At 33.9% G+C, this 19,899-nt stretch overlaps 1 protein-coding gene across 1 annotated transcript in view; it reads left to right on the top strand.

The window, feature by feature from the left end:
• The window catches only part of LOC106457507 (exocyst complex component 1-like), a gene marked incomplete at its 3' end in the record, with an annotated part of 193,715 nt that overhangs the window by 158,673 nt on the left and 15,143 nt on the right, over positions 1-19,899 (top strand). Inside the window, exons 12-13 of the mRNA XM_022383480.1 lie at positions 6,824-6,932; positions 15,879-16,012. Coding sequence (XP_022239188.1) covers positions 6,824-6,932; positions 15,879-16,012 — 243 coding nt within the window. The remainder of the gene's footprint in view (positions 1-6,823; positions 6,933-15,878; positions 16,013-19,899) is intronic.

Consider the following 19,899-nt stretch of genomic DNA (forward strand, 5'->3'; position numbering starts at 1 on the left):
TTGGCCATGGCCAATGCCACCCGACCCAAGTGCCACGGTGGAAGTTGGACCAAGCTGACTGGCCATCTTTCACCTCTCTCTCCGAACTTGATCCTGCCATCAATAGATGACTGTGTGGTTGCAGTGACTGACTGTATTGTCCAGGCAGCTGCTCATTTTATTCCTAAGACCTTGACACGTTTTCCACCATATCCTCATCCATGGTGGAGTCCTGCTTGCTAGGAGGCACCGAAGGCTCAAAAACGGGTCTGGGATACCTTCTGACAGTATCCCTGTCTTTCTAACCACATTGTTTATCATCGGGCTCGTGACCATGCTCGGTAGGTTTGACGTCAAGACCTAAAAGAGTCTTGGATTAAGTTCATTACAGTTCCAAAACTGTATGGGACAAGATTTGGAAAGTCACTGGGAGGTATGCTTCCCATCCCCTTTCCATCTTGCTCTCCAATGGCCAGAAAGTTATTGATGTCCAGAGCATTGATGATGCTCTCGGCCACAGCACTACTGTTTCTTCCCCTGCCTTCTTGGCCATCAAGTCTCGGGCAGAGCGATCACCTTTTTCCTTTCAAGCTGATCATCTCTATGACTATAATCACCCCTTTACACTGATGGAACTCAAACTTGCTCTTCTGGTCTGGTAGTACATCGGTTGGACCTGATGATGTTTGTTAGGAGATGCTGCACCATCTCTCTCCTGCTATTCCTCTGGTTATTTTTAACTGGATCTGGCAGGACCTTCTTTTTTCCTGAAGCTTGAAACCCTTCTAGATTCCTTCTAATTATCGTTCCATCGCTTTGGCTAGTTGTCTTTGTAAGGTCTTAGAGAGGATAGTTAATGCTTGTCTTGTTAAGTTCCTCGAATTTAACACACTTCTCTTGCCTACCCAATGTGGGTTCCGTTGACAGTGCTCCACCGTGGAACATCTGATTCAACTTGAAATGTCGATCAGGGAAGCTTTCCTCAAGAGAGAACACCTTGTTTCTGTGATCTCGAGAAAGCTTCTGACACTATGTGGAGGTATGTCATTTTGCAGGACCTCCACTCCTATGGGTTGCGTGTCTATTTACCCATTTTTATTCAGAACTTTTACTGAACAGGCGATTCCAAGTCCATGTGGGTTCAACTCTTTACCGTTCCTTTCCACAGGAACTTGGAGTCCCTCAGGGCTGTGTCTTGAGTGTCACACTTTTTAGTGTTAAAATTAATGCTATCACTACTTATCTTCCTCCGACTGTTGCAAATGGGCTCTATGTTGATGACTTCCATATCCCGTGTCAGTCATTGAATATGAGGTTTATTGAGCGGCAGCTTCAGACTGCCCTCAATCACTTGCTGACGTGGACCACTGCAAATGGTTTTACATTTTCTTTTTCTAAAACTGTGTGCATACATTTTTGCCACCAACGGGGTCTCCACCCTGATCCCGAGCTCCATCTCGGTGATATGGTTATTCGTGTGGTCTCTGAGTCAAAGTTCTTGGGGCTTATCTTTGACCATAAGCTTACCTTCATTCCATATACCAAACAGCTATGTGTCAAGTGTGCAAGGGCTCTGAACATCCTCCGTGTCCTCTCTTCCATCTCTTGGGGAGCGGATCGTTGTTCTATGCTCAGGATCTATCGTGCCCTGAATCGATCCAAACTGGATTATGGGTCTTTGGTCTATGGTTCTGGCAGGACCTCGGCCTTGAAGATGCTGAACCCCAATCACCATCTGGGGTTTCAGCTCTGCACCGGGGCATTTTGCACTTCTCCAGTCCAGAGTTTGTACACTGAGTCCCACGAATCTCCTCTTTACCTCCGTTGTTTGCAATTTTCATTACAATATTCTACCAAGCTTTGATCCTTACCATGGCATCCTATCTGGGATTGTGTCTTTCTTCCTCGGTGGGTCATGCTCTTTCAGAACAGACAGTCTGCAATTCCTCCCTTTGGCCTTCATATCCGGGCACAACTGGCTCAATCGGGTCTGGCATTGGATGACATTGCTGTCCCCAATGATCAGCCCATTCCACCATGGCTTATTATCATCTCTTCCTGTGACCTTTCCTTGAGTCATCTGAGGAAAGCGGATACTCCCGATTGGAAGTACCATCTTCTTTTTGCTCAACATCTTTCGAGCAATTCTTCTCTTCGTATTTACATGGATGGTTTGAAATCAGGTGACTCTGTAGGCTCTGTCATGGTTTGCTTTGGCTCAGTAGATGCTCCCAGGATGCCCTCTACAGTTTCTGTGTACACTGCCGAGTTGTATGCTATTTCTCTTGCCCTGGATCATGTAGAAGCTATGCATTACAGTGATTGTACTATTTACACTGATTCTCTTAGCTCTCTACTGGCCCTGGAATTGCTTAACGTTAGTTCTCACCCAGTTTTTGTCGATATTCAACAGTGCCTGGCCCATTTATCTCTATCTTCTGTTTCCATCCAGTTTTTCTGGATACCTGGCCACATCGGTATTTTTGGAAATGAGCTTGCTGACACTGCAGCTAAGTTCGTCTGCTCTGGTGGCGTCATGGCCATGCCTGTCCCATACATGGACTGTGGTCATGTCTTCAAGGTGTGGCTTCGTGTCAGTTGGCAGTCGACTTGGGATGAGCAACGTCATAACAAGCTTTTCCAGATCAAACCTTCTGTTGCTCTTTGGCCGTCTTGCTTCCATAAGGATTGGAAGGAGGAAGTTGTCCTGGCAAGGCTACGCATTGGTCACAGTTTTTTAACTCATCTTTTTCTTTTATCTGGTATTAACCCACCAATGTGTAGCCTTTGTGACACTCAAGTCACAATAGCCCACACTTTACTGTCATGCTGTCGTTACGACTGTGAGTGGCAGCACCATTTTAGACACGTGTTTTGTAAGAGTTTACCCCTGACGTTGGACAGTGTCATTGGCAATGGTGACACTGTCTGACTTGATTGTATTTTTAATTTTTTAAGAACGATTGGCCTTTTTAATTGCATATAAATCTCTTATCCGAATTTTGTACTTATTTTAGTTTTAAATTGCTGTGTTTTAACATTTTAATATATATATATATTTTTTTTTACTGTTTTTATTGGTTGTTTGGCGCTGATAGCCTCGGTGCTTTGTGCCATAAAACACCAAACAACCAACCAATCAACTGATGCATAATTAACTTTCCTTGGAGCTAATATCTCCTGCATTGGAAACATTACATCTCTATTATGCAATAAAAGAAAGGACTTTCTTGAGTGGATTATTTTGCTATACATCTATAAGCTAGAAATGGTAATGGAACCTGTTCATCTTATGTTTTCTAATCTCATTCACAATATTGTTATGTTACAAAGTGTTTAAAAATATTCTGTTGAATCTTACTAATCCATTAGCATTTGGATTGTGTATTTCTCTATGTTCTTTACACCTAATAATATTTCTTTCTTTAATTTCCAAATAAAATTTGATTTACGAATACTTTTGCTATATTTACTGTTTTTTTATCAGGTAAACTTATTACCTCTGTAAATGTGGTTAAATAGTCTGAAATATCTAATATGTATTTGTTTACAAAGTATGGTGTCCACAAAGGACTTAGAATGTCCATGAATATCATTTGAAATGGCATGGTTGAGCTAGGCATCCTCTGAAAAGGGACATTCCTTAAATGTGAACTTGTTTTATGTTTTTGATATTTGATAAGTAATTAATATTCCTTCTCATGTTCTGCCAAAATAATCTCTTATTTATTTTACTATATGTTTATGTTTTCACAAATGCTGAATATGCAGCAAATGGTTACTTTTTGGGTCTCATTTTACACCTTCCATGCTTACATTTAGTCTTTTATAATTCCTATTTTATTTATATTACTTTGTATAAACTTATTTTTAAAACCTGATTTATGTTTGTGTACTCTAGCTACTTTTTTATGTTGCTAATTTCACCTACTACCATATTCTTAGGCAACATTACTTTGCTTTCATTTATGTTTAAAACCCTTACAAGTACTGTATGTGTCTCGCTCATACACTTTACTTTTACATGTAGTAGCTTATATATTGAGTTCTACTATTTCTGTGGATTCAACTAATATCTTATAATTTCACTTAAAGTACATTATCTTCAATAACAACCTGACATATCACCAGTATCTTTATAATCGTAATTAATCTCATTGGCACACATTCTAACAGATTCATTTCTTGGGATACTCTGTTGTCTATTGTAGGTGTAGAATCATCTGAGGGATGTGTTTAGCAAAGATGCACTTAGCAAAGATGATCTAGCACTTGTGTCAACTTGTAATTGACATTCACTACCTCATTGACATTATACATCCTTGATCTGTTATTATCTACTACCAGAACCACTTTTAGTTCTTATTTGTAATTGTGGATTGAAGTAGGTTTTTTGTCACTTCTCTCATAGCCTTTACGAATTTCTTTCTAAAAGTTCCAGTCCTAAGCATATTGTTACGTATCTACTTGTTTGTTAATTCCCAGTAGAAATTCTTTCCGAGGAACTTCAGCGATACAAGTTCTTTCTTGATTAAACCTGTTTATTCTTTCTCAATATAAACTTTTAGTACACAGAAAGTCCACAGTTAGTATGTTTCTCTTGACTTTAAACTTAACAACTCTTATAATACACACTATAAATCACAGCGATTGACAATCTCGATAACTTTGCCACGAGTGCAAAACACACACTTTATATTACCCGAAAAACCATAACTACTATTCGCTTCATTAATTATATGTCTATCGCTGGCTTCTCTGCCAGGCTTATATACCAACGAAGGGGGCGTCTTGAATACTCTCGGGCCTCCCTAATTATTCATGATCAATCGAGAAATTCATCACGTGTCACCAACGTCACCAGGCTCATAAACTTAGATTTCTCAAAGCTCTTTCCTAGTAGCTACTTTTAATAAGTCTAACAGCATTGCTCATGAATATCTGCTTCTTTTACATTTAGCCTAATTAACTTTTTTTCCCTATGAATACCCTTTTCTGCACATGTCACTACCTTTTTACAGAAATACATTCAAAATTCAATTAAGCTACTTTATTATCAATGTATACAAATAAACTTGGCATCAAAATATACTTAATAAATCAAATTTTAATATTATTTAAGTTTTAAGTTCTTAACTTTATAAGGAAATATTTAAAACAATCCTCAATCTCCTCTAGTATGAGAATTGTGACATTTCCCCTCTCCCTAATTTATTTACCACCCCTCCAAGAAGTGTGGAATTTAACATAAATTGCTTATTATAATATAGTTATTACTCAGGAAAATCAAAATTTTTAATCTTCAATCTTATTTGTTTACAGAACCTTAAACTAGAAAATCAGACCCACTTGCCATGCCCACCTGTCACATTCCCTCTTTCACAAATTGCAAATAGTTCTCTCTAATATTTAATACTATATTATTTCTAATCAGTAGAAAGCCAGAATTTCAATATATCAAATGACATATTGTATTACAATGTTTTCTGTATGGAGAATTGTCTATTTTGCTTCCAGTTCAACCTTTATTCCCTTGGGAAACATATCGACAAGCTTAGCTGATTTTTTTAATGGTTCTTATCACAAAGAAAGCCAGATAAATTATGATATTTATAGAACATTGTCTACTTGTATTATTATTTTGTGTTCTTAAATGCATTATTTCATTAAATAAAAAATTATTTAGTGAAGTTGTACCATTAGTATTAAAAAGTAGGGTTAAGTTTCAACAACAGTCAAGAGCAAAAACAAAAAAGAAGACCCAGGTAAATCCTATATTTCTTGTTTTTCATGTATATTCCATATATATTATTATAAAAGTAACTAAAATGTAAAAGTTAGAAACTTAGTAGGTTAGATTAGATGAGATGATGATAATTCTTTACAAGGTATGCTTGCGAGCAGCTCATGCATTACAGTAGCATGAGCTGCATGTTTGTCAAATTATTTACAACTTGTGTGGCAAGAGTATTAGTTAGACATGGTTTAAAATTAAGTATAAATTGATGTATACTTTTATGAGCTTTAAACTATTCAGGATAAACAGTTGTGATTACCTGTTGCAATTTGCAGTCATTCTAGACACAAAAAAGGGTAACTTAGATTTATTTTCAATTTTTATGGTGGTTACAAGGTTGGTCAAACCAACCAACTCTGTATAAAATTAAGATAAAGAAAATAACAGATGAAACAAAGTTTTTCTGAAAAAAAACATTTGATATTCATTTATGAAGTTTTAGAGATTACACAAATGGAATTTGACAATTTTCAGATGATGAAAAGCATTTTTAATCTTAACAAGAAAATCACTTTGAACTTGGAGGAGTCAACACTCTGGCTCCATATCATTGACAAAGTTGTAATGAAAATACCTAAAAATTCTAAATATTTGTCTACAAAAGACTTTTAATGTTTAACGAAAGCTTACCAATTTTCATGAAGATATATTAAGTATTTTCAGAGTTAAACTATATATACCACCATGGTTATAAGGTTGTGTAAAATAGAGGAGACTGTCGCACTAAGATTGTGGATTCTCTTCATTCCCATTAATGATTGTTTCTATCTGGCAGAGTGGACTTTCCATCATAATGTGCAAAGATATGCTGTGGCTGCATTGTTAGCTATCACTGATAAGCATAATGCCAGTGTGATGAATTTGATTATGTTTTTCAACTGTTAATTAACTCATATCACTGTCTCTTCAGCTTCAAGATTCTATTTGCCTCCTGAAAGGATACTCCAAACTAGGTGTTTTGAGCTTTCAAATTTAGTTATATCATGTGTGTAAATAAATACATGGTACATTATATAATAAAGTTAACTATCTATTTTTTTTTACTAGGTATACACATGTTCTTTAAGTAAGTTATATGAACAAGAAATCACATGGTTTTTTGAACAAGCTCGAGAGAATATATCTGGAAAGTTACCATTGGAAAAGGATAAAAAAGGTGTGGTATTATAGCTCTGAAATTTTAAGAAATTACACTTACTAGAAATTTGAAGAAGCTATGAAAAAATATTTTAAAGAAGTATGTCTTTGTTAAGACTTCCGAGATTTACAGTTTTCATATAAAAGCTATTATAAAAGTAATTATTTTCTTTTTTATAAAGCCTTTGTTTATATTTTAAATAAAGCTCAATTTGTAAGTGCTTAGCCCTTACACTTTTTCTTTCCAGATGTTTGATGAATTAAACTTTAGGAAATAGATATTACAAGAGTATATACATATATATATATATTGCTACATAACATTTGTTTAGATTGGTAAAAATAACAATTATGAGAATAGATAGTACAGAAGGTTTGTCTGCATTTTGACAAAATAATAGCCTGATCATGGCTTTGTAGACCATGTAGTTTTTGAAACACCATGTATCATGTCCAGACTTTCCTGAGATGAAATAAAGGATAACAACTTATAATTTTTAAATTCGGCCTTTGGACAAGTAATGCTTAAGAAGTAATAAGTTAAAATGTTGAGTTTTATCCTTAATCATGCTGTTGTTTAATAATACTTATATATGCATGTGATTCTTTGTTACTGATCTTTATTTTAGTATGTATAGCCTGTTATCTTTTCAAAGCAGAATCACAATCCAGAAATCCAGAAAATATTTGGTCCTGCTTATGTTTCTCTCCTGAGATCACATTAGTCATTTTAATCCACTTTTATTAAAGAATAGGGGGATAAAGAGTTTTTTAGGCTTCTTCATGTAAAAACAGGGAATCTATAATGTCAACAAACAGTGTTTATGCTGATAAAAAGTACATTCACACCAGGTTGGTTTAGCTCTAAAATTATGTAAGACTTTCTTTCTGAATTGTTCTTTCTCTGTCAGCAAAATCACTTTTGGTTCTGAATGTCTTTGACACAGTGCATTACATGCGTAAACTTACCCAAAGTTCTCTTATATCCAACTTCCACATGACTTATTGCATAAGTGCTAGGAAAACTACATAGCTCTCTCTGGTTTCTCACCAAAAAATATGCTGTAAACTTTGTGACTTCGTTTGCTTTGGTTATGAATTCAGCAGTTGTTATTAACCAGAATGTTAACACTTCAGTTAATACAGGAAATTCTACAACTTTGTATTTTTTGGTCTTCTTCTTCACAGAATTTTTTTCTAGTTTGCAAGAAGTTCTCATGGTTGCATTGTTAGTTCTCATTGATCAAGATATTGGGGATTTTAATGCTGAATCTTCTGTTAGCATCATAGTTTGGTTTTTCCATTGTGGATCATTGCCTTTTTTTCATGTTGGAGAATAAGCCTGATCTTTTGCCCAGACCTGTTTGCCTTCTTTGACTAAGAAGCAGGAGTTATTTGCTAGTCTTTGTCTTGATGAAGCTTTACTATTTTAAATCTTCAACTAATTTATTTTATGCCTGAGAATACTCTTGTTATGTTAGGTGATTTTTTTGAATCCTTGTACCTTCTACGTTATCTTGATATTTGGGTTGTTGCTAATTCCTTCATAAATCAGCAGGATGTTAATGTTTTCATGTTTCTTACAATCATTATGCAGGTAGCCTTTTAGTGGTGTTGACTTCTACAACTAATTTTTCTTCACAATTTTAGATCCCATATCATTTTTTGGGGTTGAGCTTTTCCATATGGCTTATTGCATGCCTCTTCATCAATTTAGTTCTTTTTTCTTCAGAATAGTTATTGGTTATCAGCTGCTCTCATGCACTTCATTTCTTTAATCAGGATCAGTGTTCACTTTGTGTGTGTGTGGCTCTCACTAGTTTAGTATTTGTTATCATTTTTCCTTGGACACACTAGAACACCATGTTGTGTTGCAACTTGCTTGTTCCCAGTCATGCTTTCCCATATTTCAATAGACCTTGAAAGGGCCTTTTTGCATTTTTGTTTTTTGCTGGAATTTCCCCTAATAATGTTTCACATTTAGGAAAGGTGTGCACCAGTAGGAACTTCTTTGGGTTGTAGCTTGTTTTTTTTCCTGTTATTGAACCATTTTAAGATGTTTGGCAGGTAGTAGTTGTCCTCCTGCCTTGTCTTCTTTTTTTGCATTTCAGTGTTTTGCATCTGCTTCTTTTGTTACAATTGAATTTAGCATATAAACAAGTGAGATGATTCTACTTAAACTACTCAGCTACTTTCTTAATTCCAGATATACCCTCAGTCTAGGTTGTAGGATCATCTAGGTTAATTTGCTCATTTATGAGACCACTTTGCTTCTGGAACCTTGAGCTCAAAATATTCTTCAGTGTTGTCTTTTTCCTTTACTTTTGTTTTCTACCTCTTCTTTATTTTCACTCTTTATCTTTTCCATTTCCTTCCAATCCAGTTTGACTGCAAACATTGGATCAGAAGGTTTCAGTTCTCTTATAAAACAGTAGGAGCTGTTAGAGTTGTTCACCACATGTCTCCATTCTTTTTTTGTTGTTTCGAAGAAATCTGAAGATTGGAAACTGTGATAGATCTGTCTCATCTCAGTTGTTTCTTGGTGATTCCTTTTTATAAAATGTAACACATGAGAATCTTATGAAAATTTTTGAAGAAAATGCTTGATTACAAGGGGGGGGGGTATCCAAGATTCTTATATTCATATCATGATTCATTCATCATCTCACTATTTTGTGTTCTTATCATCAAGAGGAAGTTTAGCAGTCCTGAGCCCTTCCATCTGGCCTGACTTTGGCTCCATACATTTCTTGTCAGTTAGTCAAGGTCTTAACCAGTCATCTCTGTTCATATCACTTGATATTGACTTATGCTTTTGTCTAGACCACTTCTTCTTTCTTTGTCTTTGACTCAGCCTCTGTCACACACACACACACACCAATTGACCAATCAGTTTGCAATATATCTTGAGGGATTGTTCACAATGCTAAATCTCATTTTGTACAACTCTGTATTTGATCCATCTTGGATTTTGGATCAGTACACTTCAGAGGATACTTCAGCCATCTCCTAGGGCACTTCTGGCCTTGGAGATTCTGGTGTTTAAATTTTGGTTTTCTACACCTACTGCCGAAAAACATTATTTTAGCTTTGGGGACAATGGCTTACCTTGGATCACATTCATATGCGCTACCTCCAGTAGGATCTTGCTTCCTAGTAGTTTTTGACCATAAATCTGTCTCAGCATGTTTAACTTTGAGCCTATCACTTTTCCGATGTGATCAACATTTTGGCACTTTCTCTTTTTCAAGATTATTGGCTCCTCACAGAATGGACTCTCCATCTTTTAGTTTTTCAATGGTTATTGCAAATTGCTGGGATTGTCCATTGATCAGTGCCTTCACAGTGGTGGTCAACCATCTTTTTTCCACTCTAATAGCTTCCAGTCCTTGATCCAGCCTCACTGACACTTTGGATGGCCTAACCACTATAACAGGCTATAAAGCTAACTTATCAGGCACATTTTTATGCCATGGGAGTCACCAATCTCTTTTATCTCTGTTGTTTACAGATTTGCCCTGAGCTTTTGTCTACAATGTCCCTGAGCTCTTAGATACTATTCAAAGGGCTTAGTCTTCTATTTCTTAACTTCTCCTTTTAAGCCCTTAGTGACTTGTTGCTTTTCCTCAAGACACATTCTTTAACTTTTGCTTTCATAGAGTAGGAAGTGTTCAAATATCTAAGGGTTTATGCATCATGTATTTTCTTGAAAAGTTCTGTATTCATATCCAGATGAACCTTCTCCCTAAGATATGGTTGCAAAGGAAATTAACTACTGTTTTTTACTTATTGTGTTATCTGTCCTGACTGATTCCAAATTCTCATTCAAGGGATCACTTTTTCTGTCCCATTAGGCTTTTCATTTTTATCTAACATGCATTGAATCATTTGAAGATCCTGGAAAGGGTTGTATTTCATACCTTAGGACTAACCACACTTATCAGGTCTTGCTCCAGCAGTATTTATAAATAAGCTGTTGTACACAGTCACCTTAAGAGAAAACTTCAGATTTTAACTTACCAAATTTGATATTTGGTGCCCATTGGAGTACATCTTTTAACATTCACTTGTGTCACATTGCTCTTTTTTTCAGCTTTAGGATTCTGTTTTCCTCCTGTTGTGATACTCCAAACCAGGTAGAATCCCTAACAGGTAAATTACAGAGTGACAAAAAAGCTATTTAATTATTTTGTGAAGCAACAAAGTTCTTGGTTATGAAATAATACAAATTACTTAAATGAAACAAATAACATCACTTACTAATTCTTCATACTATAATTTTTATGACACTCATTGAACATGGAGTACTGAATATACTACACAATTTTATCTTTTATGATCGAGCTGCTGCTTTGCTCTCTTAGAATGAATTAAATACTATTCAAAAGGGGCAGTTCTTCACAAATATGATAGCCTTTCACTTGTGGTATTCTCAGGTAAAACTGTGCCCAAGAGATAAGTATTAAATCCATATATGAGAGGTTTGAGTAGAAATGTATTTCAAAAAGTGAAACAAACAGTAGAGTATTATATAAACTGGACTTTTACATTTGGAAATAGCCATCTTTTATGTCATTTATAATTATCTTGAAAATGGCTATGTCTATACCACAATTTCAAACAGATCAAAGTATTTTGTCCTTCAATTCTAGATTACTTACAACAGTGATCTTCTGGCTGTAGATAGTAGGGGGTGGTTAATTCCCAGGTAATACTAACTTTGTATGAACCTGTGTACCATCTCACTTCTTAAGTATGATTCATATTTCTGAAATTTGGTCAAGAGATATGAGCTGTACATAATTCCTACTGTAGTATGTAACCTTAACTTGAGACAAGGATAAAGGCAAGTTTATGGCTACTTACCTCTTGTTCACAAGATCTTAACTAAATGTAGAGCATCTGCATAAAATATTTTTAAAAAAGCTTATACATGTACCTGAATAATAAAGCTATACATTTCCCTAATTATGGAAGAGTAAAATGTGGCAGTTTTCTAGTGCCACACTCCTATACCTTCACACCATATATTGTACAGTGTATGTAGTTTTAACTATAGAACATTGGTCAAGGAAGTCTGTATTCCTTTTTTGCCCTAGCTACCTATTTTTCTTGGTTATTTGCAGTACTGTGAAAAAGTGTTAGGATGAGAGAATATTTTGTCATTCTTTTTAGTCTATGGGGCTAATTCTTCCATGTCATTATAGAATTTAAATTTCAACACTATGATAATGTTTCACTAATCCCTGTTGACAATTGAATGAGCCAGGATGAAAATACTTATCATTCTTTAGAATTCCCATACACTTGTACCAAGGGCATGTCATAAGGGTTCTGCTTGATTGAACATACTGATCAAATTTAGGGGCTGAAATAACTGTCATGGTACCCCATGCAGTGCCTTAACTATAAAAAGAAGCTAGCAAGGAGATAGCATATGATACTGGTATATGCTAGAATAAATCATTTTAAACTCCACAAATAAACCATTGATAAAAACAGTGTTTAACACTATATATTAAGTTTCGTTGTCATGCCATGGCCCAAAAACCATTGAGAATTGTCAGTAGAGCAGATAGTTCATATAAAAGCGTTACCTGATGCTGGTTGGATTCTTCGACAAATTGCTCCTGAAACGCTGTTTAGTACACCCTAGATTATGAGACCTAGACAGGTAAATTTGAAAATAGGAAAAGAAGAGGCAGAACACCTAAACTCAAAGATACTGATGTTATGTATCTTTGTTTATGTAGCCTTCAGGACAGAAGGAAAACTGTCACTGATCTCAAGCATGAGATAAATGACCATGTACCAAATGACAGAAAAGTGTCCAGATTTATGGTATCAAGAAGTTTCAATGAGAATGGAATATTTGGTCATGTAGCAGTTAAAAAAACCTTTACTTTGATCTCCAGATATTGTCAAGAGACTGACATTTGCTAAAAAGTACAAAAACTGGACTGTTGATGATTGGAAAAGGGTGTATTGGATGAATGAGCCCAAGTATGAAATATTTGGTTCAAAGTGTAGGTTGTACGTCCAGTGGAAGGAAGGTGAAAGATACTTATCTCAATGCATAGCACTTACCATGAAGCATGGGGGAGGCAGTGTGATGGTTTGGAGGTGTTTTTCTGCTGAGGTGACAGCAGATATTTGCAAAATAGATGGAATAATGGATCAGTGCAAGTTCCATCAGATGCTGATCCATCATGGTATACCCAGTGGTTTATGTATTATTGGTAAAGGATTTTACTACCAAGAAGATAATGATCCCAAACACTCATCCAACCTATGCAGAAAGTACTTAGCTAAGAAAGAAGTTGCTGGAGTCATTCAAATGATGCAATGGCCCCAACAGAGCCCCGATCTCAACCCAATTGAGCATATCTGAGATTTGATAGATTTACAAATCAAAAGCTACTTTCAAAGAAACTTTATGGGTGTGTATTAGAGACGCATGGAGTAAAATCCCAAAGGATACTTTGATTAAATATGTTTCAACAATGCCTGAAAGACTGCCTGCATTTATTAAAGCAAAAGGGGATACACAAAATATTAACTGTTTGCTGAACTCAAGCACATCCACTGAGTTTCTGTTGTACTAAATATGAAGATTAATATTAATTTGATGTTTCACCTGTGATTTATCTTCCATTGTTCTTTAAAAGTAGCATAAAATCTAATTTTTGATTTTGTCCTAACACTTTTGCACAATACTATAGCTTTGGTAGCACATGTACTTTCTCATGGTAAAGAATTCTGTAAAGTTAAGTACTGTGTAAAAGAAGGCAACCATCTTTTCCACTGGTTGATCATATGATACCTTGAAAATATAACCTCCCTTATTCTTCGATGAACAACAGTTGTGTGGGTAGTGCATGCAACCTGAGAGGAATAGCATTATTGTTTTCACGTATATAATGCTATGTTTTCTCTGTTTAGAACACAATGCTGACAAAGGCTACCCAGCTGATGACCTAAGGCAGTGTGATAGAAGCTTTTCGTGTTTTGCCTGTTAATCATAGTTGAGAGTGTTATTAATTGTAATTTGTACTGAAGATTTTTAGCAACTCTTCTCATACAAGTTGTTACATAATTGGCAGTTTTCCCCCAACTTCTAGACAATATTTCTGAATGCTCTCAAACCTCCAGTAAAAGTACCATCTTAAGTCAATGCATTCACTTTTATTGTTTTTGTGTTAAAATAAAGATTGTTTCATTTGACTTTCTTCATGTCTAGTCTATTTCTTTGTTCACAACTTAGTCAAAAGTTGGGGAATACAGTTTAACTTTGCATAAAATTTCCTTTTAAACCTCCTGTTACGACAGCGGAAGTCATGTGATGCTGCTGATGAGTTTCTCTAATGATCAGGGAAGTCCAGAGACCCTCTTCGTCAGTATATAAGCCTGGCAGAGAAAGCCAGCATATATAAATGAATGAAGAGAGAGCATTAGTTACTTTGAGTTCCATGTAATTTATGATTCTGTTAGTTTTGAGCTAGTGAGCCGCAAAGTGTGTGTTTTGCACTCATCAAAGCGAAGTTATCGAGATTGTGAATCGCTCTGATTTATAGCGTGTGTTATAAAAGTTGTTAAGTTTAAAGTGATGAGAAACATACTGATTATGGAACTACTGTGTTCTAAAAGTTTGCATCAAGGAAGAATAAACTGGTTTAATAAAGAAAGGACTTGTATCACTGAAGCTCCTTGGAAAGAATATCTATTGGAAACAAACAAACAAGCAGATACGTAACACTCCCTTATTTTATGGAACCTAACCTTTACTGTCAGGGAAATCGGTGCACCTGAAAATTTCCACAAAATTGTTTAATTATCATTACCCTTTTCTTATATAAGTTTCGGAGTTTAAAGGTTTTTATGTAATTATTAAGGTATTTAACACAACTTTAGCTTAATTTTAAGAAATATTTCAACTATCAATGATTTTATTAAAATATTTCAGTTGACATGATCACAAGGAAATTTACAAAACAACCTAAAAATATTATGCTAGACTCAATAATTTCCAGACTCAATGAGTCTAAAAGTGAGAAGCTTTACAAAATTACACAATTTAAAAGCCATATAAAAAATGTTTTTTTTTTTTAGATTATAGTTTGTGCTTTTTAGTGAGTTGAACAGTAAGCAGATGCTATGCAGATAGGATTTATTTTAAGTAAGTTTACTATTAATGATGTGCTGTATTTGATAAATAATCTGAACCAGTGTAATATTGGTGTGTCTGTAAATTTTGTAGACAGTTTACCAAGAAAACTTTTCATCCAATTTTTAACTTACATGATTATTACCTTACTGTCCATAATGGTAAAACACCTTTTTTTCTTCAGCATCATTTTTTAGAACTGAAGTTTTAGTCTCACCTCACCTATCCAGTTTAGAACAACCTCCAAATCATGGTTGTAGGTCTTGGAAAGTACTGTTTGTGATGCATTGCTGTTCTCTAATATTTGGGGTTGTCAGTAGAACATCCTGGGTCATTGGGTTTCAGACTTTTTTTTTTCTTATGGATATTTTCACAAGCCAAAAACAGTCATGAGATTCCCCATATTTAAATAGGTTTATGTGCAGAATAAAAGATAAATTGATTAATGCTGCAGTTATGTTCCAACTGCAGTAGCTAAGACTTGATGTATATTGGTTGGTTTCCATAAGTATATATTGTTATCCTCTTTACATATGCTGTGAAATCAGAAAATCTTTAAACAGTGTACTTTGAGAACAGTAGCTAGATATTTATCATGGAATATAAATATTTAGGAACCAAGTATCTTTAGAATTCTATAGTTTGACAAATGTTCAGATGAAAGCATTGTAAATTGTAAACTTTCACACTATTAAAGCATTAGTAGTGGTTTATTTGAAAAAAGCAACAGTTTGTAATTTATTGAAGTAGAATTTTTACATTTATTTTGTTTTGATTTCATGCAAATTATTTACTTCTTAGGTCGACTAACAGGCTCAAGTCAAGAACTAGTGGTCAAACCTTTGGGAAAACCCCGTTCATCATCACTGTTAGGTAATGATCCTGAACATTTTGGTTCTGATCTAGACTTGACAGAGAGAGAATTATTTGATAAAGTAAGTGTTAGTTTTCAGTTTTTAATCTTTTTTTTGTAAAAGGTAACTTAGAATATTATGATTCAAATTAAACCAAGAGTTTTCAGCTTGTTTTTTTTAATATATGCAAAAATATGTTAGGTTATGATATGATACCAAGCAATATTGTTTTTTGTTTTTTTAATTATGTTAAGGAATCCACGTAGTAGTATTCCAATTACTGATGTTCTGTAGGTAGATAAAGGTAAAGAATTAAATTAAATGTCTTCTGATTTAAATATTTAACCTGCAAACAAAAGGTGCTTATTGCCTAAAAAACATTAAAAAGAAAGAGTAATAGTGAATTTTATTGGTAAAAAAAGGGTTTTTTATCTGATTGTTTTTGTATTCAATTGTAAGTGAATGTTGAAAAGCCAACTAAAGTAATAAAGTATTAAAAAAATTGACACTGTAATTATGTCAAAAGGGCAGAAAATTACTATGAACATTATTTAGATATCTTTTTATAAAAAAATACAAGATGTAAATTCTGACACAAGTTGATAAAAAGTGTTGGTGGTCACGATTGTATTTTTAAGGTATCATTTAACTTGCCTGTGGAAAAGATCGCTTCTGATTGTACATAGTATGACTTACTTCACAGAATTCTTTCCCAAGAGAAAACACCTCTGATACAATAGATGAATGACCCAGAACGTAAGATAACTAGGCTGAAATTAACCCAAAATTCTGTAGTTAAAAACTACATATGCTTAGAAGAAATAAAATTTTGAAACATTTGTATAAAATTAGGAATGTTCTCATGGGTTCTTGGAAATCTGGAAAACATATGATTTCAAAAATAATTTTCAAGACCTGAAAAGTCATGGAACCTAGCATTTTTCTTTATATATGCCAAAAACCCATAGAAAATAGTGAATCCAATCAAGAACAAAATCTCTGTGTTTTAGTAAATGAAAAAGCTAACTTTTAAAGAAAATATATTTTTAATTTCATTAACCCTTTAAACACAGGTACACCTTCATACATCTTTTTTATGCAAGTCACTAAGTAACATTCAAAATTTAACTAAACTTTCCTGTCAATAAAATTAACATTATAATGTATGTTCTAATTCAAATTTTTTTCTTATCTAAGCTTAATTCCTTTGTGTCAAACAAAACCTTTGAAAAAATACTTTAATTTCAGTTTTGTTGTCACATGACCTATGAGCTGTGAAAAATGTCAACCTTCACAGTCTTTTCTCCTAAATCAGATAACCCCAGTCCTATAGATGTATGCCTAGACAAAAACTACATTTACTGTGCTATTTAATCATATGTTCCAAAGTTCTTTGGCTGAGTTAAGTTAAAACAATAAAATATTTTCCAACCCCTGACATGCCTTGCCAACCTTCTATACGTAGCCTTGAGATTTACAAGCTACATGTACTTATTTGATGCACATATTTATAACCGTTAGAAAGAGCTCATTTTACAACTATAATCCAACAATAGTTATTTTGAAATTGGTGCTCAGTTGTCATTATTGGGTAGATGAAACTGTAGGTAGTATTGTTGGTGTTTGATCCTTGATAGCACTTACGATTGTTTCTTACCTAAGTATGTTATAGTTAGAGAGAGAGTTAAACTTTATTCAGGTTTTACTTTTATATCTTAGTTAATTATGTATTAACTAAGATAATACTAATTACAAACTGTTGCTTTTTTTAAATAAACTACTACTAATCCTTTAATAGTGTGAAAGTTTACAATTTATTTTAAAAATAAGTCTCAAACTTTACCTAAGTTCTCAAGGCTTACGATCTTACACAAGTGCAAGATAGTTTTATTGAAGGCTTGGGCATCTTTGCTGAAGATACTGTAATATGTCTCTGGGGCACCATTGACTTGTGTCAGTATGAATAATAAACTGTAAAGGACAGGAAAAGAAAAGAAACTATTAAAAGATAACTTTATGTGAAAAGGAAATAACATGAAATTATGAATATAACCAAAAGAATATCTTTTAAGATATTCTACTAAAAATGAAAAGTATGTACATTTTTTATTTCTTAATTTTAAACATTTCATTGGACTGTATGTTGATGATAATAGCTAGAGTTAGTGATGTGGTAGAGAAAAATGAAAAATATAATATAAATGTTTACTTCTAAAAAATTTAATATTCATATAGGAGGTTCTAGAGATTATGCATATGAAATATGAAAACTATGAGATGAAGAAAAGTATTTTTAAACTTAACATGAAAAACACCTTGCACTCAATTTGTTAAGAGTTTGAGTGCAAGCAACTACAATAGATAACTATAATATTTTTAGTAAAAACACTCAGTTAAAATAATGTCAATCTTTTTGTACAAGATACTTATGATCTTTAAGAAAATCATGCCAGTTTTTGAGATGATATGTAGAGAAATCTCAGAGTTACCGCATGTATTATTGTACGAGTGTCCTTCAACAATTGGGCTCCAGCAAATTGCAGGAGACTGTTGTGAAAGGGTTTAATAGTGCGTACAAACAAAAAAAGTATTTTGTCTTGTGAAATATTGGTAATGAGTCAAGTATCTGCTTCACTACCTTCTTGAACCAAACAAGTAATAATTGATACAGAAGTATTGCAAAGCACCTTTAATTCTCAGTCTGCTTAGTTGTATACAGAAACCTTCCTGAAATCATAAATAGATTCATGCAGTAGTTAACTAAGCTGTTGAGAAGTTGAAAAGTCATTCAGCTCTATTCACTTAAAACTTGCTTTAGAGAAAAAAAGTTTTTGTTTATGTTTAAGTGCAAGCTACACAATGGGCTATATGCACTGTGTCTACTTTTAGTATTTAACCCCAATTGTTAGCATTATAAGCCCTTAAGCTTACCACTAAGCCACCAGGAGGCTAAAAGAAAAGGAATATTAGTAAAAATTAAAGGCAATGGAAAAGGAAATAAGAATCATTAAACTCATAGTGTTTTGATTATTGGTGTACTTGTTGAAAGTGTACCATTTTACAAATGTGCTGGAAATACCTTTGGTAAGTGTCAATTTTAATGATTATGTGAACACTATATCTCATTCAAATTGACAAAGAACATAGACTAATAACATGAAAAAGTAGACAACTTCTCCTAAATCTCAAAATTTGCCTGGCTTTCTGACTATCCAACAAGAGCTGTTACACATTCATTCAAGCTAGTTGTTAACTTTCCCATGGGAATGAAGCTTGTACTAAGAGTGAAATTGATGCTTATTTATTCAGAACACATTATACAATACGTCATTTGATGGATGAAAACCTTGATTTTCTATTGGTTATAGGTAATATATAATTAAATGTAAGAGAGAACTATTAGCCTGAAAGAGAGGATGTGGCAGGAGAGGTGATTTTCTAATTGATATCTCTGTAACCAAACAAAATTGAAGGCTTTATAATTATGGTTTGTCTCAGCAATGATGATTTTATCATGAATAATTTATGTTTAATATCATACTTATGGAGGGGTGGTGGATAAAATAGAGAAGAGAAGATGCCTAGAGAAAGCGTTATGTGTGTAACACTAGGGGATGTTTAGGATTTTTTTAAATATTTTCTTCTAGAATTAAGAACTTAAAACGTATACTATTAAAATACAGATTATTAGCTAAGTGTTTATGCCATAGTAATTGATATAAGATGAACAAAAAAGTAGTTTAATAAAATATTGAATGTAAGACACTAAAACCTTGTGTGCACAGTAAACCTCATGCACAGTAAAGGATGCCTGTCACAAAAGTGTTAACCAATCTCAAGGTACAGTAATTAATAATTTCATTAAAGTTAATAAGAGACTTTATTCTAAACCAAATTCTTTTGTATATTTACTTATTTGTATGCTATTCTTAAAATAAATAAATGTCTAATTAAATTTAGATTTGTTT

This window comes from Limulus polyphemus, unplaced genomic scaffold, assembly GCF_000517525.1.
Source record: "Limulus polyphemus unplaced genomic scaffold, Limulus_polyphemus-2.1.2 Scaffold340, whole genome shotgun sequence".
Lineage (NCBI taxonomy): Eukaryota > Metazoa > Arthropoda > Merostomata > Xiphosura > Limulidae > Limulus > Limulus polyphemus.